The sequence below is a fragment of the Rhodnius prolixus genome, unplaced genomic scaffold (genome assembly GCF_049639745.1).
Source record: "Rhodnius prolixus isolate KJV_2025 unplaced genomic scaffold, Rpr scaffold_4, whole genome shotgun sequence".
NCBI lineage: Eukaryota > Metazoa > Arthropoda > Insecta > Hemiptera > Reduviidae > Rhodnius > Rhodnius prolixus.
The window spans coordinates 31277544-31301427 of NW_027411614.1; the positions used below are offsets into that span (position 1 = coordinate 31277544).

General features: G+C 31.7%; 2 protein-coding genes across 4 annotated transcripts in view; both read right to left on the reverse strand.

Annotated features, from left to right (window-relative positions):
* LOC141455366 (uncharacterized) overlaps nt 1-12391 on the reverse strand; it is a 140811-nt gene extending 128420 nt beyond the window's left edge. Inside the window, exon 1 of one of the 2 annotated variants that reach the window (XM_074130385.1) lies at nt 12031-12391. The gene's annotated coding sequence lies outside the window, so the exon portion shown is untranslated. The remainder of the gene's footprint in view (nt 1-12030) is intronic. The other variant, XM_074130390.1, reaches the window with a different exon arrangement.
* An 8503-nt stretch (nt 12392-20894) lies between these two features.
* robl (dynein light chain roadblock) lies at nt 20895-23637 on the reverse strand. 2 transcript variants are annotated; one of them, XM_074131286.1, is made up of 5 exons: nt 23338-23637; nt 23146-23224; nt 22760-22927; nt 21426-21487; nt 20895-21114 (listed from the first exon to the last, which is right to left on the reverse strand). In XM_074131286.1, exons 1-4 carry the CDS (start codon nt 23338-23340, stop codon nt 21444-21446), a joined length of 294 nt encoding a protein of 97 aa, XP_073987387.1. In that variant the 5' UTR covers nt 23341-23637; the 3' UTR covers nt 20895-21114; nt 21426-21443. The 2 variants fall into 2 exon arrangements, with proteins under 2 accessions (XP_073987387.1, XP_073987386.1); XM_074131285.1 differs by lacking the exon at nt 20895-21114 and having other exon boundaries at nt 21133-21487; nt 23338-23625.
* Between the last annotated feature and the right edge of the window lie 247 nt (nt 23638-23884).

The window sequence follows — 23884 nt, forward strand, 5'->3', positions numbered from 1 at the left end:
TAGTACCATTTATTTTTTAGGGGCTTTCAGTCCTTTAAAAGGAGTTTGGCAACAAAAACTAAATACAAAAAACAACAATATTTCATAGTTACGTAGATAAGTAAGACATAAAAAATATTAATAATGTAAATAACAATAATTCTCACATAATAATTAATAAGAAAGAAGTTATAAGTGCCATAAGTAGCATTATGCAGTAAAGAAAATAAAAAAATAATAAATGAAGAAAACTAAATTAGGCAATGTAAAATGAAATATAAATAATGAAACAGTAAAAAGAAACAATAAATAAGAATAAGTAAACGCATTTTGTTTAAACGCAAGGTGAAGTGTATTTCATGTTCGCATTATTTCAAACACTTTTTAGTTTTACATACGTACGTAGAAAGTAATGAAGTTTAAATAATTCACTGCTTCAAATTCTAGAGTATTAGATGAACTTCAAATTCAGACAATACGTTTGAAATTATGTAATGAAGAGTAAAATAAAATACTATCCAGTTCACCTAAGCAAACTGGTAAGGAGATTTCGCTGGATTGTTAAGTTGAGAGCTTGTACTGCGACACTATTTCTGAAGTGATCAAGAAATACATTTTTGAATCTGATCCTATTCTATTGAACTGGTAACCTTAGTAACCAGTTCAGAGTCCTTATAATTATTATTAACTTGACAACATTCCACTCTCTAACCTTACCATCCCCATAGAGGGAACAAATGAATGCATTAATTATTTTGCCGATGAATCAAAATTCTCAGTGCTAAGGGGGTGCATTCAAGTAGTTCTTAGCAGAGAACTAATTAGCTAACTAATTATTAATATTTTATCAACGATAATTAGTAATTAAAACTGCTTAAAAATGTTCAGAACTTTTAATTACTTTTTACTTCTCATTTTAACAATTTTTGATAAAAATCATTTTATTTCTTACAAAGAACTCCGAGTATTGTTTCAGGAATGAGATCTGGTTTCATTCATTAAGAAAAACTAGAGAATAAGTTATGGTTGGGACAAGTTGTGAGAGTGCGCCTGATCAGGGAATCCCTACTCCGAAAAAAAGACTCAGGGGCAAACCGTAAGGGAGCCATAGAAGAGGATGTTGAAGAGGGTAGATGGGATTTAGGGCATTGTACAGGAAATGGGAATAAGAAATTGGAGAAGGAATGGCAAAAAAATGGTGCAAAGTATAATGCATATTTTTTCAGGCGAGCTTTACGTACAACTACCAAATTAGATGTCGTGGACGGAGGCGACCATCAAACATACTTTACTACAAAGTTCTCTTATTAACCATTAAATAAAATCCAAGGCCTAGACCATGTTTCGAACTAAGTACCACAATACATATTAGCTTTGCGAGCTACCTTTCCAACCGCTCGGCTACCATGGCAAAAATAGTGGTCGGTAGCGCAACACGGTTGGTAGTATAGGTAGATATATGTTGCCTAAATTGTTGACTTCTTCCTCAATTGTGAAAATTGTTCGTCTTAGAGTACGCAATTATTTGGTTAAACTAATAAATACCAAATGAAAATCATAGACTCTTCTTTTACATTCTATTAAAATATTGCTCCTCGCTACTGATTCGCAGATAGAATTTGCCGAACAACTAATCTATCACGTGTTGGGACGGAAAAAATTATCAAATGTAACAAATTTAATATCATTGAAACTGATTTTCAATCAAAAATTGAAAATGAATCTCTTTTTCATTCTCTCCCGAAGGTTTGGGTGGTTGAGAAAAACTTACTTTCTCAAATCTGTATTACAGCTGTTATTTTCTGGAGCTGGGTACTGCGACCTCCACAGACCACAATGGCTGCAAGACTTGCCCGCTCCAAGACAACCACTGAGAATGTTCAGAATCTGGGAGAGTTCTCAAATAGTGTATAGTGTAAGGCTACTCTAACCTGTGATAATTATCCAGCAATCTAACCTCTGAAAAAAAATAGACCCGCATTCCGTCAGGAAATAAACTGGAATCTCCTCCATACTTGTAGAATCTGTGTCTGTCACGTTCCAGAGCAAGCTTCTTCAGGTATCCACCGAGTTGTCAATGCCGTTTGAAGTTATTCCTAAGAATATCCTACTTTTATTCATAAAGAGAAAAGCTTCAGATTCGGTTTTAATTGCCTAGGCAGATCTTTGCTCTCAGCCAGAGAGGCTCAGCTCAGATTCATCACCGTGCCTTGCAATGTGTCCACTCCCTTAATTTCTTTCAAGCCGTCTTGTACGGGGAACCAAAGTAGATGCATCTCTAAACCATTAAAGTATCAATTAAGAACAACTTTTTTCCATCAAATTCAATTCCCAAAGAAAAATTAAGAAGAAATCTTACAAAACGGTCTAAGAAGTCAATGGGAATCTGAATCCCGGTCGGCAATTAAGATAAAAACGATTGTAGATGAGACATTAGATTGGAAAAAGACCTTAAATTAGAGAACAATGCACACACTTATATTAAATAATATAAAGAAATACACTCGTACAAAAAGTACGTTGATGTACACACCATAAATTATCCCGTAACGTTCAGTTTTGACTGAAAAACGTAATACGTAACTTGTCTCTTTTGCGATCCTTTTGTTTATAATGCTGAGTTCCGTTATTTTTTACATCTTTGTTAAAAGAACATATTTTATGAGTACAATCAATCAATTTTTTGAAAGTGAATAATGTTTTATTTTACAAAAAAACATGAGGTTCAATTCTATTTATTTTTGGGATGAAAAGAGATTAAAAACAATTGTATAGTGAGTAACGCTGCGGTATTATGGTGTCTCACAGTTGGTGAGGGCAGATGTTCCAAAATAGGAGCAGCATTAAACAATGGCCGCCTAATCCTTACTCCACCTGACACCCGACATGTCTTTACAATGTACCCTTTATTATTTATCTATTTATTCTCTCTTCATTTTTCAACGTTTACATTATTTAAACAAAGCATTCACAAAGATGAGGCTCTGCCTGTTGTCAGACGTTTTACGTAGATAGAGCGTACATTATTTATTTTATTTTTTTTTATTTAACGCACGTCATTATCTGAGATCATTGGTACCCAGAGGTTTTTACAGTGGCTCGGACAGTTTTCTCTCGTTATAGACATATTGCCTAATCATCGGACAGTTAGCTGTAAGAGGCTCCTAATAAGAGAAAATCTAAGGGTAACCAGCTGGATTCCAGCTCAGGATCTCCTCTTGGGCACTCTAACATTCACCCTAATTCCCTTCCTTAACTCATTGCTCATTAAAAATAAAATAAAAACGTGTTTGAATCAAAGTTGTCCAACAAAATTAAGTAAGTGAGAGGACCAACTTAATAAATAATATCCACACAAAACAAACTGGAATCGTCTAAATATTTGTAGAGTTTAATTCTTCCGCCTACTTAAATTGTTTATACTAACGCCTTAGACAGTGACATTACTGCTACTCGTTTAAACTAATCTCTTTTCCGGATAATCCTCTTAAATTCCAAGTCGCATATTTCGTGGTTCCAGGTCCCCGCCAGTTCGTAGCCATTGACGATAATACGGCTTTCTTTATATTGTTTCTTTTAATAGGGAGTTTAATATTACATTGTCCAAGTTCCTCACTACCAGAGATAAAGGAGATAAAGAGTGCTGAGTTACTCTTATGGCTGATGAGATTAAGTAAAGCAAAAGAGGAACCAGGGTGACAAAACTTGGAAACTAGAAGCAGTCGACTACTTTTTCTATTTTCGCATTTGGCGATAACTAGCAGCTAGATAAAAGAAGCTACAAGAGAAAGTTATCCAACGAAGCGAAGAACTGTAACATGGTTACTCTCTGAACCAACCAAAGATGAAAATCTCCATCAGGGGAGAAGTATAGAACAAGTCTCATGTTTCAAGAAACATTATCACATATTTATAATACTCAGTGATGATCATAAAACAGCGCTTTTATTTAAACAAAAATTCAATTGGAAAAACAAGACTAGCTGAATTGTATTTTCTTATCACATTATTATTATCATGTCAAACAATTTTGTTGCATCAAGGCGCAAGGCCGAGAAGGCTCTATTCTATGCTCGCAATTAATCAGAGTAGATCTTATATTATTTAAAAAACAAATGATATTAGTGAAATGATAATGAAATGATTATTGACAAATGGATAAGCGAACTAGCATCAGTTTTAAATAAAATGATTAATTACACAATGATCACCTTAACAGAAGACTGGACATTTGTCTATAACGACAAATGGTGCGCATATTTTGAAATTTAAACCAAACTGTTAGGGATGCTACAGTATAATTTATAAATATATACATAATGTTAAACATATTGTATTGTTGTTACAGATTGTTTTAAGGTAAGCAAAGTAAATACTAAGTTTGTAAAGCTTTAATGGAAGCAAACATTATACTAAGTGAATTATTTAAGGGTGGCTGCTTTACCTCTCGTCAGGCTGACTAAACAAACATACTGGCATTAAACAGGCGAACTGGTGTAAACAGTCACCATGTATGTCGAAAAGGGAAAACCTTCAGAATTCGCTTTTAGTAAAAAGAGACTATATTTTAGTACAGGGGTGTAGCTGGTGGTGGAAAATTTATAGCTATCATACAATCCTTTTGAAATAAGGATAATATAAAAGAAAATATGGTTATCATTTTATGAAAAATCACAGTTAATATATTTGTTGAATACACAATGTTTTATTTGAACACATTTATTCTCATTTAAAATTCGGAATATGAAATATAAACAAAACGATCATATCTTTTTTACTTGCTAACCTTCTGAAATATCGAATCATTTAACTGGCTATCATCAGTAACTACAGAACAAAAAATCTCAGATAGCATTTTAGCTAAAAAATAATGACCATCCATAAAATGAATTGTAGGATTAGAAGTTTTATTTTCTTCTTATTCTAGAACTTTTTAACGACTGTTTTAAATAACTGGAAAATTCATTCTGTTGATTCATTGAATGATTGAATGATGCTAATGAAGCCAATGCTCTAGAGCAGCGGTTCACAACCTGAAGATTGTTTAGGGGTACGCAAAAAAAAAGTTATTATGGCGGAAGATATAAAAATTATACAGATATATTATTAATGAGAAAAAAATTATACTTATAATTAATGATTCCTACAACTTAATTACAAAATAATGATAATAAAACTGAATAACATATAAATTGACAAGAATTAAGTACTCATTCGATACTGCAGTACTTTTTTTAAAAGTAAATATATTTGTATATCAAAAATTATTAGATGATTTCTTGAAAATGTAAAAATTGGAAAAAATGTTGCTTTAGTTTTGACAAATATTACACATGGCCCGCATATAATTTACTTCTCCTTTATTAACGCTTTGCTGTTTCAATTTACGACCCCTGCAATAGTTATTGGTTTGAAATGTTTACCTATTCATTAATGATTTTTTTAATAGGAACATATCGTATGTATATGTTCTTTACAAGACATTATGTTCAGATTGTTTTGCTGTTAATTTAAAGTTACAATAAGTAAAATCAAGAATACGATTATTTATTTTATATATATGTTAGGGGTACACACTAAGGAAACAATCAGGTAAAGGGGTACACTAATGAAAAAAAGATTGGGAACCGCTGCTCTAGAGTTGTAAATTTCATATAACAAAAAACCAATCAAAACGCTTAGTTTACCAAAGTGCCACAAAGTTTAAAAGCTTACAAAAATCTAGAAAGTAAATCAAATTTCTAAAGAAAAACTCTTTCATAAACAGATACGACATAAAGTACTAGTAATTCTAGTAATTTTTTTTATGAAATCATACAATTATTCGTAAATACGTTTTTTAAACAGAGCAATAAGTTGTGAGTTTTCAAAGATAAGTTCTAATCGAAATTTTTAAAATATATCTTAAAATTAATAAATCTTTAAGCATGTATCTCTATTCATGTGCTAGAAATATTAATTTATGATCTAAAAATTAAAGAAAAAAGATTAGAGAAACGCTGATTTGGGTTGCAATTAAAAGTGTGAATTGAAAACGTTGTGATTCTATTTAGCTTAATTATCCAACAGATCTAATTAAGAAATGTCCAATGTTAAAATTGATAAAGTAAACAAGATTCTATTTTAATTTTTTTTTCCCCCAAGTTGAAAAGAACTTTTTTCTGGAGATAAAATTGTATTTTACTCAATACCGCTGAATTGAAGAAGCAGAGTTGAGCAAAGTGTCAAATATCAAATCTACTTTTGTAATTCAATTTTCCTTATCATATCGGTATAATTCAATGAACTTCATTTTGTTTGACGAGACTTTTAAAGTTTTTTTATTTTCAAACACTGTAAGGTTGGTGGATTTATTAAATTCTGTAGATATCAGAACCTCTCCCTACTACCACAAAGGGAAAGTATTGCATTCGTATTTAATGCGGCCGAAGAAAGAGTTAAAACTGTTGACAAAAGTATTTTTAACATTCATAGTTCAATTGAAAAAATCCTAACGATGAGGTAATCATGAACGCAACCTAAAAAAAGAATTTCTAAGCAGCAGCCTTTATATAGCAGTTCAATGAAAGCTGACATTCAAAACTCATTAATTAGTGAAGCCTATTATGTTAATTGGGACGCAAAATATTTTCAGATTAAAAAGGTCATCGTCTAGTCATTTACCTACTTCTTCAGTAGCAGTATCTATTTTTATTCTTCTAAAAATTCCAGCCTACAAAATAGAAAAATGGGAGTAAATTGAAACATTTTCTCCTCCACAATATTATAGATGAAGATTTATATAAAATGAATTTACAAAAAAATGATATTTATATCATTTTTTTAGGCGAATTTTTCAAAATTGTCTCGTGGCGACTTGCAAATACGATTTGACAATAAATTTCTCTTATTTTTAAAGTTTTAGCTTGTGTATTTATTGGCGTTGGAGATGATGAAATATTCTCTTAACATTCCTCACTCAGTATTTCAAAGTGATATCCTCAAGATTACCCAACTTGAACCTCAGATTCACCAGAATACTTTTTAAATTAAGTTTTCTTAATAAAAAGTTTAACAAAAAACTTTGATGAAAATCATTTCTAAAGAAATCACACTCAAAAATCAACATTGGAGTCGCACATCTTTTCAACCAACTTCCCTCTATATTGTTGTAGATTATATAAATATATATTATGTATTACTATTATTGTTATAAGTATATTAATATATAAACTGGTTATTTTAACTTAACCATAAAATATAAATTTTGGTTAAATGATCTTTAGAGAAAATTCAACTAAAGCAAGTGTACAAAATGTTTTATATCACCATTATTTTAAACCCAATTTATATTATTAACACTTATATAAATAGTATGAATATCGAATGGTATGTAACAGAAGATTCAAATACGTATCTTGCCCCAATAATTTTAAACTTTTGATCGTTTTTGAACGAATTATTAATTAAAATATTACTTTTCAACAAAATTATGCTTTTATGAAGTATTATCAGGGTCGGATTTAGATGAAGAGAGGCCCTAGGCTATTCCACTTATGAGGCCCTTTCACCTCCCATTTTTAAGTTGGTAAATTACATTTTTATGTTTGTTTATTTGTCATTTGCGTAAAATTTCTCCTTATTTTCGGTTCAGTGTTTTAGTGGTCACTGTTTTTAGAATAGTGTAATTTTAATTTTGCTAACAATTTGAATGTAGGCCCCTCTTGATCTTGAGGCCCTAGGCTGAAGCCTAGTTAGCCTAATAGGTAAATCCGGCCCTGAGTATTATATTAAGTATTTATAGGCGTTGGAGATGATACTGATAGTTTAGGCCTGTCCTTCCTTATTAGGAATATTTATAATTTAAGAAATTAAGGGAAATCTGGTTACTTATAACTTATAATAAGCTTATCTGGCTTATTCAAAATAGAATCATGATCATTTTATACTCTAATTTTATGGTAATTTCTAATCTAAAGACAATAATGACGTCGTTTTCTAAAAAATATCTCTAATCTAAATAAAATATTAAGGGGATTTAAAAAAGTGAGGAAGAAAAAAGGGCCTTCATATTTGTATTTGTAAATACGACAGCTTAAAGTTAAAGGCAATTTTACTTTCATTTTAATTTTGAAGGCTAAATTTTTTTGCAATTAATGTCATTCAAGAGCGAAATTTATAGTCTACTCACTGTTTTTTTTCTTTTCTCCCATTTTATCGTTGATGTAACTTTTCTATTATTTTTTTGCCTTAAAATGCACTGTCAGTTGAAAAAAAGAGCCTATTTTTGGTTGGCTCACACAACTTCCAATCTGGCCAGAAAGGTAGCTTCTAGCGAGATTTGAACTTTGTACAGAAAAGATGCTATGCCGAAAAGAGAGACTTAATGGTAGTTTTCACGCTTAAAAAAAAAAACTCTAATTAATGACTTAAGGTCGCGTCCGGTCACCGTGGTTAGGTTTGATGAAGATCGACTGAACATCTTCTCAACGTCTAGCTACCATTCAATCAGTGTCAGCGTCAATCTACCAGATTGGTAGAACAATTGACGTGCCACTGGAAGATGTAATGAATCATCTTTATCCGTTAGGGAAGATGTAAAAAAAAAAGTGCGCTAGAGTTTCACATCATGAGCGAAAACAAAAATTAATAAAATAAAATAAAAACAAACTTCGACCTTCCTTCAAATGCCGTTAATCTCAAGGCTACTCATTGACGTAATGAGTATCGTTATCAGTAACGAAAACAAAAATGTTTTTCTGTCAACTTGGAGCAGAGTAAAGAATGGCTCAGTCCCAATAGTGAAGTTATTCCGTGAACAATAAAACAACTTCTTGTTTAGAAGATGAAACAGTCTTTTTGGTGGGATTTAAAAAGAAGTATCACTATGAACTTTTAGCGTACAACGGGACGATAAAAAGCAGATCTTTACCTTAAACAATTGCACGACTCAATAATATTCGTCTCCAACATCGCCTCGCTGCAATTAATCCAAAATAAATTCCTCAGGCTTGTGACAACTTCCGCAACTTCTGGTTTTTTCAGCAAATGCGAATCCAGTCACAACCACCTCTGCAGACTAATAGGTGACTATAGTGTGGACACGGTGCTCAGGCACAGGAGAGTTAGGGACTCCCTGAATTGAAATCTTTCTTATAAGCTAGGGGTTTTTCATTGTTTTCCCCTTGGTATATAATATAATTTAATAAATTTGTTGTAAGAAACTATGTCTGGAGGTTATATTATAGTTTACAATAGTTCTCAACTGGCACTCCACTCTGTATATATGTACAATATGTATTTTATATGTGTAATAAAATTTTTCATCTATCTATCTATCTAAAAATTCGTCAAAAGCGAATTAGTCGATATTGTACCGTTCTTCCCAACACATCCACACTAAGCTATAACATTAGTCAAACTCTTAATTCGAAAGTTCTGTCGCATTCTCCATACTAGGCTCCATCGTAATTGCATCATATCCAATCGCTGTCAAAACGTTTTGTGCAATAATAAATAAAATTGAGAACTTGGTTAGGTGAATTTTTTTTGACTCATGTACAAATGATATTAAAGTGTTGAAATCCTTGCTTTATCACATCTATATTAATGTTTATGACTAGATAAATTCAGTCAAATCCAAATTCTTATTAGATAGTTTAAAGGAAGCATCCGATACAGTGGGTTAGGTGAGAGTTTTTTACTGCTAATATTTGTGGCAATTTAAATAGTAGTGGGTATTATATTTTTAAATAGCATTTTACCATTATTTCTTAATAATACTACCGGTTTTCAAATAGGTTTCGTTTATATTTCAACATCTTACATGTTTTCTCCATAATTAGATAGGTTTCTGTACAAAAAATATAAAAGACTTTTTTAAGAATTAAATACAGCTTTGTGGTTAAAAAGAGTGTTTTGAAAGAATTTTTTTTTTTGTCTTTAATGTTCAATGTTTGGGACACTTCAAGAGTTCTCCTTCAGGAACTGGTTTGTAGTAATGTCTGAAAGGTCGAACATTATGATTATTATTTGTTCCAGCCAACTATTGCAGTTATATTTATCTATGCGTATAAAACTGCAAGAGTAGATCAAGTGAAAAGTCATTAACCCATTGGCGACCCTCCGAATGCAGTTTTTTATTTACTTATTGAAGAAATTGCTTGCCACCGCCGTTTAAGTCATTCCAATAGGTTGTTGGAAAAAGACAAAATAGAGAAGCGATGAATTAGACGAAGTTCAGGATGATCAGAGAAGAGAGAATGGAATTTTCTACATCTAGTTAAGCTGAAGTCACTAATTGAATGGTACGTTTAGGTAAGTATGTTCATAACTTTAGACAAATTCATTATAACTATATTGTAAAATATGTTCAAGAGCCCTGAAAATGTCCTAGCCAAGGTCGAAAGCTTGTTAAAGATGAGGAAATAATGGCTAAAATTGGCATTATTCTTTCCCCTGGATTAATGAATTAGTCACCAAATACAATGAACAATAGTTCTATTAAATTTGATGAGAATTTTAGAATGTAAAGATTTAAGATGTTATTTATTGAAATGCTTGTCCCTCCACAGTTCGAGTGTCTAAGTCCAACTGAGGGGTGCTCGAGGTCATTGCCTTGTCAGTTTTGATCGTTCGTTAAGTAGTCGTGTTAGTTACTTACTTAAGAGTTCTTGACTTTGAAGAATTGTATGGGGGATTCCTCCTTCGGCACTTGTCAATATAATATTTAAGATATCGTAGTGAATCTGCTTGAGGAAACGGAAGGGATAGAGAAAGACAGAAGGGCTGATGGTTCATCAAAGAGTCAATGCTAAGTTCTGGCACTTTTAAAAATTAACTTTGATTTTTGATCTTCGTTATCGTGGAATTTTATTCCGATTTACTAAAGCAGAGATGCTGTACACGTCATTTCCATCTATAAACTGTTTTGTTTTGTTTTGTTTTTATTAACGAAGTCTAGCGACCCTATGATCAAAAATAGATCTACTGAGCCCTAAATTCATGAGGCCACTTAGCATCCCCCAACTGATGAAACCATTCGCACAGGTTCTTTTTAGGCAACTTCTAGATCGGGAGCGCCTACAATCTGAAGTCACCTCTTGCTGTCCCAAAAAAATCCTTCCCCTCCATGCCTTTCAAGATATTTTGAAGAAAATAACTCCCAAATACAATTAGGAGGATGAATGTTAAATCCATAGCATCAGGAAAGGTAAGGAACCGATTATTCATAAATAACTAATCTCTGATGCCTCAGAGGTTCCTAATGGATAAGTATGTTAGAAGTAATTCTTTGGACTAAGTTAGTCTAGACCGATTAATACAACTTTCAATGAAAGACTTAGTAAAAAAAATTGTGGTCTTAGCATTTGGACGTTTAGTTATAACAAATGGTAAACTAATTTCATCATATGGATAAGAAAAAGACGTGTCTGCTATTCTTCAAGTACATGCAAGAATTCATTTTCCTAAATGTTGCCCAATTCTTCTCGAGAGGATTGCTTACGATATATACCAAATGATTTTATTTTAAAACCTAACTTATTTTTCAAGTAAAAAATACATTCAAACAAAAACGCCTGAGTAAAGTAGGTTTACGGTTGTCGAATTTCGTTTATACATTTTTTCTGACTTACAGCACCTAATAACTTTGTACATGTATTTCTTTTTTTTTTTGTAAATAGATCTAAGTATTATTTTCAAAAATAATCGTCCCAAACAAGAAGAAGTAAGAGAAAATATTTAGTATTAAAAGAATTTGATATTTTAAATTTGCTCGGATAATATTTTTAATAGAGCTAAGTAAAACAATATCCATTAAAGAGAGCTTGTTAAAATTATAATCTTTTCATTAAAAAAAACTGATTTTGATGAAATATATACAATGTTTACATACAAGATTAAAGAATGAGAGGGGGTGGAAATTGGGGGTTTGGTTGCTTGGTGATGCTCCAAGTTATTGTTCGTTTCTTTTATACTTTTCCTTTGTAAACAAAATGATGCCTTGATTAAAATTAAAAGGTTTATTTATTTTTTACTTTTAAAGGGCTATATGATTGTTATTATTCTTACCTTTTCGATAGTGGAAATGGGTGATTTTTCATAAAGGTGAAATTATTCTGTATAAAATACTCTGTTGCCGTTACATGAGAAACTTTGGGCGAGTACGGTTTTCTTTTTAGAAAATAACGTTTTTTTTTAAAAAAAAAAATCCAAAAATGAATAAAAAGCTACTTTTTAACGGAAATATTGGTGTAAGATTTTCAGTGGTGAATGAAAGGGACAAAATAGTAGTAAAAATGAGATCTAAAGTTAGAGGGAATATAGAAGTAAAAAAAAGAAAGAAAGATGACAGATTCTAAGAGAGACGGACACGTATCTACTTGAAAGAGTTGTGTTCAAGACTACTGAATACTCTCTAGCTACTCTACTCCTTCTCAGACAAACTTGGTCCGTGCTAAAAGGGATGCGTGTGTAATCGATTTGAATAAAGCGCATGCGTTAACAATAAAGGGCGTAGTTATAGGGTACGGTGAAACGCCGCTGTATGTGCAATTTTTTTTTTGGATTTTCGATTGGCACTAAATTTTACTAGGGAAATTGAATTTCCAGTGCCATTATAAAGTGAAGGATGCATCACTTATGAATTAATCGCGCAGAAAACTGATGAGGAAACTTTTCAATGTTCAAAAAGGTTAAACTACAATTACAATAAATCTAGATAAACTTGAAGTCAAAGATTCTCCTGCTAGTTCATTGGTCTTATGCTTTTAGAGTTAATATAAATTTCCATTGCTGTTACTCTTCCACTTCTTTCAATATTTCTAAGTTAGGAAGGATGGATCGCGCGTTAACTCTAACTTGCCTCGAAAAATCATCTAATTCTTTTCTCAAATAAAGTAGAGTAACAATTGACTTCTTACAGATGGCAACGTACCCTCCAATTTTTTCATTTTCTCTTCCTACACTCCGTAAGAGAAAGTTTTGGTTTTAGCAGATTTTTAAATTTCGAGTTCATGACAGAAATAAACCTTCTGAGATCTCTGAAACACAAAAAAGTGATGTGCGATTGTCTTTGGTCAATGTATCACAAAAACGGTAATTCACAGAAAGTCCAAATTTGAGGTCTGGTTCAATGGACGTAGCAATAAGACAAACTTTATGTCCTTATCACCAAAGTTGCGCACAGAATTTTCTTATTAAGAGAATCTTGTTTAGGAAGTTTAATTTACTATTTATTCATTTTAAAACTATTCTTTCATTCAAAAAAATCATCTTCAATTATCTAATGAGATACGCTCCTTATCATGTTTATCCAATTTAATCCTCCATACAGACCTCAATATCCTTTTTGTCAATGACCTAATACATTCACGGCTTCCTTAATTTCCATAATAACCTAACCATACATCCTAATCCCACAGCACAAGCCTTATCCACAACAACCTACCCTGACAGTTCTCCACGACGCCTGAAACGACGTTGGCCCCGCGACCTTCCTAACCTAACCTTCCTTACAACCTCTAGAGAGTTCCAGCATTGACTGGCCCCTCTCAAACATGCCTTCCCGATTGTCGCGCTGGTTCCACCAGGATTCAGCAAACAATCTGTGCTTAACTTGATACAGACCACATTTACATGATGTAGATATGTGCAGATTGTAAATAAATAAATAAATAAATAAAATGAGATTGTTTCTGAGAAAATGTTTACAAAATAATTTATTCAACATGATCTCTTAACGCTAGAAAATTAATATAATTAATTGACAGTTATTTTACGTGTAGGCTTGTGACCATAAGAGGTTCTACGGCGTCTGCAAGAAGGGCAATCGAATTGTACAGCAATAACCCGAAGCATGATATCTCGGCAATCTTAGGAAATCTAACCAAAATGTTTTTCATACAGACTGGTTCCAACAAATTTTTGATGATAAGATGAAAAAAGAAACACTATCAATTCAGTGTCGTCTTTTTTTCAGATATCTAGACAGCTCTATTGTTCTACGCTACGAAATATCATACTTCAAATCTTACTGCGAGGATGGACATTCTGATGATACATATTGTATGGGTGTCTAGACAATCAGGATTGAAAGTTAATGCGATGTTGGCCAGTCAACATCAGCTGATATGGTATCCTCACTACATTACACAACGCTTCAGTGGTAAAGAGCCAACAAAGCGTGGACATCCAAATAGTTTAAGGGGGCTCAAAGTCTTAGGTCTGCGACTGGCGAAAGATTCATTATATTTATAGGAACTGCGTAAACAAGGATATTAATCTAACAAGGCTGGCTGGATGGCCATTCGGACAATTTGTAGGATCTGATCGGACCATATCAGAGACTAAACAAAGACTTACCTAGCAAGGGCCTTGGAACGGATAGTATGCCAGAAAGAAGAAGAAAGGTTACTTACTGCTAATATTGAATCTTTCTTAATATTACATCCACTCGTAATATTAGTGATTTTATCCATTTACATTATATTAAAGAGGATTAAATATAAATCCGAATAAATGAAAATCCATCGTTTATGTGAATTTCATGAGGGAAATAAAAAAAACCATGCATTCAATTTTGTTTGAAGCCTTACGAATCGAATTAACCGACAAGTCTTACTTCTCGCTTAAGTTTTCGCTACCAAATTGCAACTCAATTTCTATCCAGTGTTAATGTAAAAAAAGCAAACATTCTCTATCGCAAACTATGTATTTCATAAATAATTTTTAAAAAAGAAGTGTTGCTTTGATATGCCAAATTTCCCAAAAATAAGTTTTTACAGGAAATATCTTAGGACATTTTAGTGCCTTTTTGAATGGCTGTCTGTTTACCTGACATTGTAAGACTATGTTTTACCAACCAACTACAAGACGTTTTATTACAAATTTTACCAGTGAACAAATTTTCTACTGGTCAATTTCTTAGGTAGATAAGGGGATCACTTTTTAACTGCGGCGTGAGTAGGTTTGTGACTGCGATTAGAGTGTTGGCTCTTGGCTGTGTCTAGGCTATTGAAGCGAGTTGCCATGCCCAATGCCCAGCAGATCTTCCTTTACACATGACTCTGAACGTAGTGATTAGCATTGGTTTAACACACTAACGACACTACTATCAGATTTGTTCTGAAAATGAGTCAAACTTCTTTGAAGTAAAAATAAATGTAAATTTCTTAAGCAAAACTATTAGAAACCATATTTATTACTTAACTCAAAAATAAATAAATAAGCCTTTTTTTCTATTTCTTTTACATAATAAATATTTGACTTTAAAAAATACAAAATTCTTCTAAAGAAAAAAGAAACTTTAATGAAACAGAAATTAATAGAAATCAAATTAAAAGACTTGTTAAATTAAATTAAAATAAGATTTTTTGGAAACTAGGCCCATTTCTAGGCGAAGGCTTCACCCAGATTCTCCCATAATTTTTTATCTTGTGCCGTTCTTCTCCAGTTGGTACCACCCACTTGGCTTCAATTTATTTGTCCATCTTAAAAACTGCCTTCCTCTTTTCCTTCTATCACCCTATGGTGTCCACTCTGTCATTCTTCTTGTCCAATTGTCAGTTTTGTTACGTATATGTCCCGCCTAGATTTCAAAGTCTTGACTTCTTTCATTATGTTTTATTAATTTAAAAATTAAAGGATTCTTAATATATTCGACTGATTTGTTTTAGTTATTGAATTAAATGTGTCACTTATATCATCATGACTAACTAGTGAATACATAATTAGTGAACTAGTGACCTAATATTAATGAAAAACACACCGTGTTTTTGAAAGAATAAATCCAGAAGTCGGAAAAACGGAAAATTAACATTTTTTAGTTCCGTTTAAAGATCAGATGTGTTGATGTATTATTTTAATCAAGTGCTAAGAAAGTAAACTTTCATGTAACAGGAAAATATAAGATTTACGTTTGGAGATTATATTTAAAGACATAATTTTTAAAAACTTAAATATTTTCAAAATGGCGAGGAAGTGAATATACTTAGAGAAAAGTGAAAGATAAAATCACTTAAGCTTTCCCACATGTTTTCTAACTTACATAAGTATATTTCGAAGTCTTTAAAAAAACAGAAAGCAGCCTGCTTGGCAAAGCACTGAAGATCATTCGGCAACAATAATAATTAGTAGCAGCAATCTGGAAAACTTATTAAAATATAGTAACTCTATGTTTTATTTAAACGAGCTCCCATCTTCAAGAAAAGCCACAAATGAGGAAAATCGTGCTGGCTAATCGGAAAAGGAAAATATCAAAAGCTAATTTACCATCTCTTTAGCTCAGAAATCAGCAACCTTTTTGATGCACCGAGTACTTAAAAAACCATCACAGACGCACAGTTTTCGTTTTTTTTTTTTTTTTTTTTTACACAAAATGTACATAATTAGGTATAATACAAATTTAAAAATAATTTGAAACTAACAAGAATTAAATCAAATTCATATTAATTCAAACATGTCATGTATTAAAACAAATTTTCCCCATAACAATAGATGAAAATTATCTAATAAAAATAGGAGACAATTTCTCAATGTGAGGTAAATATTTTAAACTTTTTTATTTTTTTATAAGTTCCAAACATGATAGTATGTTTTAAAAAACGATCACTAAGCAAGTTTATTATTTTAACACTTAGCTTTTGGTATTATAAATAAATAAGCCATTTATTGAGCTATACAAATACGCTCAATTGGTACGATAAAGTAAATAAATATTACAAAATATAAGAATCACAACAAATCCTGAGACAGAATAGATCTATAAAAGAATACATAAAATAAAATCAGATTCTAATGCAACAAAATAAACCATTTCTAGACAAAATCTCATCTGATAATGTATTTATACTTTATATTTATGACGTCGCTCAAATCGTTTCAATTTTATGACCCTCAATAATTGTTACACTTCAATCAAGAGGAGTGACAGTACACGTTAAATACTCAGAAGAGAAGCTAGGGTGGGCAAAAAGAGAATTAAAATGGCGAGATTTAACTGAAAATAAATAAAAATAAATGGAAAATGTATATGGATTACAAAACAAATAAATAAGAAGAAAAAAGTGTAAGAAATTTCATGAAACTAGAAAGAAGTACTTTAAAATTATTTTTAATAAATTTAAAATAATGGCAAAAAATTAATTAGTTTAATACTATTCAAAAGTATAGTTCGAGGGAAGCAACGCGAGCAACTAAATAAAAAGTAAAAACCTGACTTAACGACAAAGGATTCTGGATGTCCTACACTGAGTAATGCCATCTATAGCCATTAGTCAATTGTTCAGTCTACAACAACACTGAAATCAAGGACAAAAACCCTGCGTAACTTCCTCGACCTTCTCTTAGTTAGCAAATTCTACGACTCTCTTCTTTTCTGCACAAATCCTCTTGATCAAAATGTTGCCTCCACAACGTACCCCATGTCGATTGAACGCTGTTGGTCTTGTGATCATCTCCGACACTATTGTAAGAAACTCCAGCAAGAGTGGGCAGCTTATCTCCTCCAGCTGATCCTGTCACGAAGAATTCTTGAATCATATTCACTGATTGCATTTTATTCTTTTTGTAGGTTGTGAATAGCAAAAAAACACACATAAAAGAAAGAAAGATTGGCTGAAAGAGAGAGAGAGATTGGTAAAAAACATTTTTTCCGAATTCATGGGACCTCAAATCGGATCAATTATTATTATTAATTTTTTCGGATGGTATTATCCTAAAATTCATTAAACACTAGATCAATTGTGGGTTCTATTTTCAGCACAATAGATTTAAGAAAAGAATTACAAAATTATGTAATTACTTAAATTCGTTAAGTTTTTATTTTTTAAATGGCCATTATTGTGAACATGAAGCAAGCAAACACAGAGAGTAGTGATGAAAGAATATAAAGCAAATAAGAACCAACTAAAATTAATTAGTAATGTGGTAGTTTAAGCGTTTGCCGTGGGAAAGCGATAGATTGGTCGACTGTTTAAAATTTTGGAGATTAGGACGTTTTGACTAATGTTGATGATTTTAGTTGACTCTTCTTCTGTTGGCTATCTTAAACGATAACTTGCTAATCTCTCATTAACTAATCCGCGGATACCATGTTTGGGAATTGCAATGCCCTCCTTGTGAACGCAGTTATTTTCTCTTATGCCAAAATATTTTTTGTGAATGTGGTTACTCGCATTGAAGCAGATTTTTAAAAAATTCTAAAATAAAATAAAGTATAATATGACTTCTCATTTCTTACCAGTTTATAAATGCAAAAACCAATGTCTTTGAAATTTTTAGAGGCAAAGTTTCTGTAGAAATAACCTTAAATTTAACCTTAGATTCTTTTTTATACCGCACTGACCTTTATTCCTTTTAATACGGGCGACCTATTAAAGGGATACCTATATATTTATCTCGCACAAATTGTCAATAATTTTTACTTTGATGATCTAAATTTAATTGCTCTTTTATGTATGCAGCCGCTTCGCATTGAGGTTTAAACAATATATTTCAAGAATGCTATCACTAAATTTAATAAACAATTTTCAGAAGAAAATTAGATAAATAGAAAAATTAACAGTTTTTCATAGCTAAATCTTCGATTATAAATATTAGAATTGCAATAATGGATCGCTTTCAAAAATCTCCACTTTGTTCTATGAAGTGCCGCCGCATGTTAACATTAAGCGATATCTAAACCCATAGGTATACATCTTATCATCAGATTATACATTTTTCATACCACTGAACTGTAACAGGCAGATTCAACTCGAAGTTTTTCTTTCTTGGATGAAGGTTATTTGCTTTTGACTTTCTTATGAAGGAAAGTACTTTTATAAATATTCCTTCCTCTGTTAATGGCTCTTAAATCTAACGGAATGTAAAACTCTTATAAATATTCCTACACCCCTGAAATAGCTCTATATTTAAAATTCAACTGATATTAAATTATTTGTCAATTTTAATAATATTTCTTTGCTTTTGTTGTTCAAATTATTTATGTCATTAGCCTGCTATACACCTTTTTTTCCAATGCAATAAAGAAAATATTTAAATTGAGAAGCCTAGTTGAGAGTAATAGTTTCGATGAAATCAAACAAACTCAACTAACAATGTTTGCTAATCTTTCATTAGCTTAAGCAACATTTTGCCCCCAGCACTTGGTACATTGTACCAAAGACATTGTACTTTAATCAGATGTTATCAGTCTCCACTCTTACTATTGAATTCGGATTAGAGCGAGAAACCTTCAAGAGATTTAAAGAAACTAAGTTGGCTATTTTCTACACAATATAACCATTACATTAGTACAATTTAATTTTACTTATAAAGAACACACTTTCCGACAATGATTTATATTGGTAACACTATTATTCCGTACATAAATTTACTAGATTTTAGAAGGTGAAAGATAGTTGAATGGCGGCAGCACTCATTTTAAAATATCGTTTACTAGCTTGACTAAATTTGTCTGATCCAAATGTACAAAATAAACAAAAGAACGAACTATAGTTATACTCTCATTACCAGAACAAATCAGGAAACTCAACTAACCTGCCTCCCTGATACCTCAATAGGAAACCATAATCCTCTTTAACTAGCAATCTATGCTGCCTTATCCCGACTTCAATTGAATTTACATCTAGAGAAATGTCCCTTTGTTAAGTAATTTACATGTTCCTTTGCCCATACATATCTCATAGATGTAAATTTGTTGAGCTGCATCAAGTGAAATTTCGAGGAATATGCCCAGGTTTACAGAATTCTTCTCTTTACTACGTTTCTGAAAAAATGTTTACTGCCACTTCCGTTCTTAATACATTTAAATATTATTAATGTAATGTATCAAGCCCGTCTGAAAAATAATAATAAAATAAGTAATGTAACAAGTCAGATTTAGTTGGTGGATTTCCAGAAAGAAGTTTTGTTGAATAAAGTTGTGGCATCCTTTATTCTCCTTACATATTTCGAACAAGCCCTCCTGAAAAATTAGGCATTACTTTACTTTTTTATTTGGATTTATAGTAAAGTAAAAAAAAGTAAAGTAATCGCCTATTTTTTCAGGCGGGGCTTAACGTCCAACTATCAATTAGGTGTCGTGGACGGAGGCGACTAGCAAACATACTTTACTGTAAATTTGTTTGTAGCAGCACTTATGGTGGCGAAGTCAAGATCTAGGCAGGCTAGAGTTATTCGACGTTTCAGATCATCGACTGAAGCCATGGGATTAAGGTACACTTTATTTTTTAAATATCCCCACAAAAAATAGACCATTGAGGTTAAGTCCAGAGATCGAGGTGGCCACTGGATGAGACAATGAGTCCCTAAGCACTTTTCATGGAAATTTATGTCCAGGTAACCTCGAACAACTCTCGCATTATGTGCCGGGCAACCATCTTGTTGAAAATACATATCTAGCCGACGTTGTAGATGAACATCATCAAGCAGAACTGGCAAAATGTCTCTTAAAAAAAAGTTGGATACCTTTCACCAGTTAAGTTCTCTCTGTAGAAGTATGGGCCGATTAGTTGATTTCCTAAAACTCCACACCAAACGTTTGAAGAAAAAACAACCTGAACGTCGAATAACTCTAGCCTGCCTAGATCTTGACTTCGCCACCATAAGTGCTGCTACAAACAGAGCGTGGGAATCCAGAGTTTTGGCTTGTCTATCCGTTGATTGTGCCCAGTTTGAACAGATTCTTTGAAAAAATAGCGCAATTTTGACAATAAACTGAATTTTTTTTTTTCATATTTTAAATACCCATAACTTTTGAAAAACCTAACCAATTTCAAAATTTCTTTTTTTGTTTTTTTTAGGAGCTCAAATACTATAAAAATATGCAAAAAAAATATAACGTTCCATTTGAAAAACAAAAGTTGGATGCTGTATCTCGAGATACAGGGGTTTAAAAAAATAGGTCAATCACTGAAAATAAACTAGACTAAAAATGATTAAATACGTGTTTTTTATTTTTTCGAAATTTCCCGCCGTTAAAAAAAAAGTGGGTGGAGCATATAACTCTGGTCACCCTGTATATATTAATACATATACATATAAAATTCTCAATGTTTCGCACATTCTGTGCCTTCTTCATTTGCTCCGTTGTGGTTTGCAACATTCAGCTTTACGTTAACCAAACAATTTCAGAGAGCGCTGAACTTAAGGTTTCTGGAATAAATGTATCGCTTAAAAAATATATTAAATGGTTTATTGAAGAGTATGTTTTTTTTTAAACAATAAGATAACAATTAAAAATTTTCCATTGTTACTTTCCTTACCTCACAAGAGAAATCATTGTTTTAATAATGAACAGGTAAGAGTTACTTATGGCATGTTTACTATTATCAAATAAAAATCGAATAAATTATTCGATATTTATAATATAATATTAATAATAACTAATATAAAATAAATAAGTTTGAAAAATTAACTAATTGATCATTTATAATTCTTACAAACAAGTTTTTTTTTTAACCTGCCTTTCTTAGCGACATTTTTCATTCCGCAGGGGCTTGTATCACAATTAATATGAAATCTTTGTCTGAAATAAAATAAAAGTAATTTAATGAACAAATAAAAGTAAGTTTTATATTAATAATCAGATTCTCTGAACGTTTTTATTTAAAGTGTGCATCTAAAGTTAAATCCGGTGCATTAATCTCTCAGTAAGTCACTAAAATATTTTCACACAAAACATCAAGTGCCAAAAAGGGATTTTCCACAATGTTCAAAAAACTATGATGACTCTTACATCAAGGACCCTGCGACATGACATCAAAAAATGTCATACTGAATCTGATAATTACTGTCTGATATTAGGAAATTTATTAGTCATGTCGGGCTTCGTTGCAGAGAAGTGAAATAACGATTTTTGTTGGCAAATGAAAACTTCTGATGAAGAAGGGAAATAACTTAAATTAAGAAACAGTCATCGCAATATTTCTTACCAATTCTTAGTACATTTTTTTTTCAGAGGAGACAAGTGAGTGGTGGCACAAGCATTGTTAAATTCTAAAACTATTGATAAATCACTTCAAATGGTCCGATATAAGAGAAAGGGGCGTGCTATGAAGGGCAAAATCAACAATATTATCAGATAGTTACAACTCAGAACTGAATCAAAAATGTTTCACAATCCTCTCGGAATAAAAAGAAACAAATGAAAGAAATATGGAGATTTAATATAATTAATGACAAGCTGCTACCTATGAACTGTATCGGCTGAGGATGAGAAAGGAAAGAATGAACTACTTCTGCAGAGTGAAGGTCTGGTTGAATGAAAGGATTTTGTAGCAATTAATCTTATGTAATGTACTTTTTTCTACGCAATTTTCTCTGGTTTCAACGAATTAAGTCTCTTTATTGCACATTTGTGCTACTCATTTTTTTGATAATTAAATATGACGAATTATTCCAAATTTGAATATATAGGCTTAGGCAGAAGTGCGAATTTCAGAACGGTATATTTACTGTCCGTGATTTCCTCAATAATACTAACAACTCTTTTTATACTTGGAGTAGTTACATGTAATGCTATACTTTACTTTAAGAGAATAAAGCTTTCACAGTCAACTTTATATTTTATAACGGTCTGAAAAAGCTGAGACAAATTTATTTTGTACTTCAAAATAGTGTGTTAATTAAAACTGTTTGGTAGGACATCAGCATAAGGGCTGATCGTCAACAAGTGCATGAAAAAGTGTAAAGTTGATTCACCTATTAGATCTATCGTGCCGTATGAACATGATTACTTAGCAGAATATACACTTGTAAAATTGCTAACAGCACACAATATTCTGCTAAATTATTTTACCTGGTGCAACCATTATTTCATGTTTCTTCGACCTCAATCTCAGAAAAGTCAAATCATTCGATGGATCTAAATCTCTGACAGCTCCTTTAGCTTTATCACACAACTGAGTAATTAAAGCTGCATACTGAACTGTAGTTGTATTATCTAGGGAACTCTTTATTGGCACTCCTAAAACAACCAAAGCACAATTAAAATAAAGTTCTTAAGTCATAGAAACAAAAGACTCATGTTAAATGACTAAACGCCACAATTAAAAATGAAATGTAACCGATTAGGAACATGGCTGTTATAAAATATGAACAGCTCTTTAAAAACAATAACTTTGTATCTTTTAAACCTTTAACAAATATATACCTACAGTAGAATATATTGTAAAAATAACGTACCATCTCCATTAATCACCATAACTCCCATTACTCCTTTATGAGATTGAATTCTTTTGAGTGTTTCATCAACTTCACTCGCCTGTAGTTTCAAATAGGATGCTTAATTATTTATATAAAGGTAATAGAAAAAGAAAATAAAGGTAATATGTAACTTAGAGCGATAAAGCTGAAAATTCAATATTAGTCACTCACCATGTTACGACTGCGTTACAGGGAAATCACTCAATTATTTCATTCATAAAGAAACATCTGAAAAATAGTAAGTAGATGTGGGTGAAAAATCGATCAAACAAAAAGTACCGACTTCCAAGTACTATTTAACCAAATACGGACGGCAATCTCTGGAAGTTACGATTACATTTCTAACCTTTAACTGTTTTAAGCGACAGAAATCATTAAATCATAGCATGGGAATCGACATGGTCTCTAATCGTCACGATAATGACACTACATACATATATCTATTCAGACCTAAATAGAGCGTTACTATTCTACTTTCTGTTTAAAATACAACCCTTCCGAATAAAAATTGTAACTTTTTAAAAACTTATTTTTCTTGTCGCCTTTTACTGAGAATACAATATGAATAATGTAGCACTTTTTCAGCACTTATACTTCAACTGTTATTTGGCTTAAAAATGATTATTTTTAAGAAACAGTTTTTTCACACAAAGAAGTAAGTAATAAAGGCAGCCCCCTCAAACTAATTGTACAAAAAAAAATTCTACATAAGTTATTT

Coding starts and splice junctions, on each gene's coding strand:
- robl (XM_074131286.1), bottom strand. Junction 22,928..23,145: donor TATGGTGATTAATGGAGATG/GTACGTTATTTT, acceptor TGGTTGTTTTAG/GAGTGCCAATAAAGAGTTCC. Junction 21,488..22,759: donor TGAAATAATGGTTGCACCAG/GTAAAATAATTT, acceptor ATTTTATTTCAG/ACAAAGATTTCATATTAATT.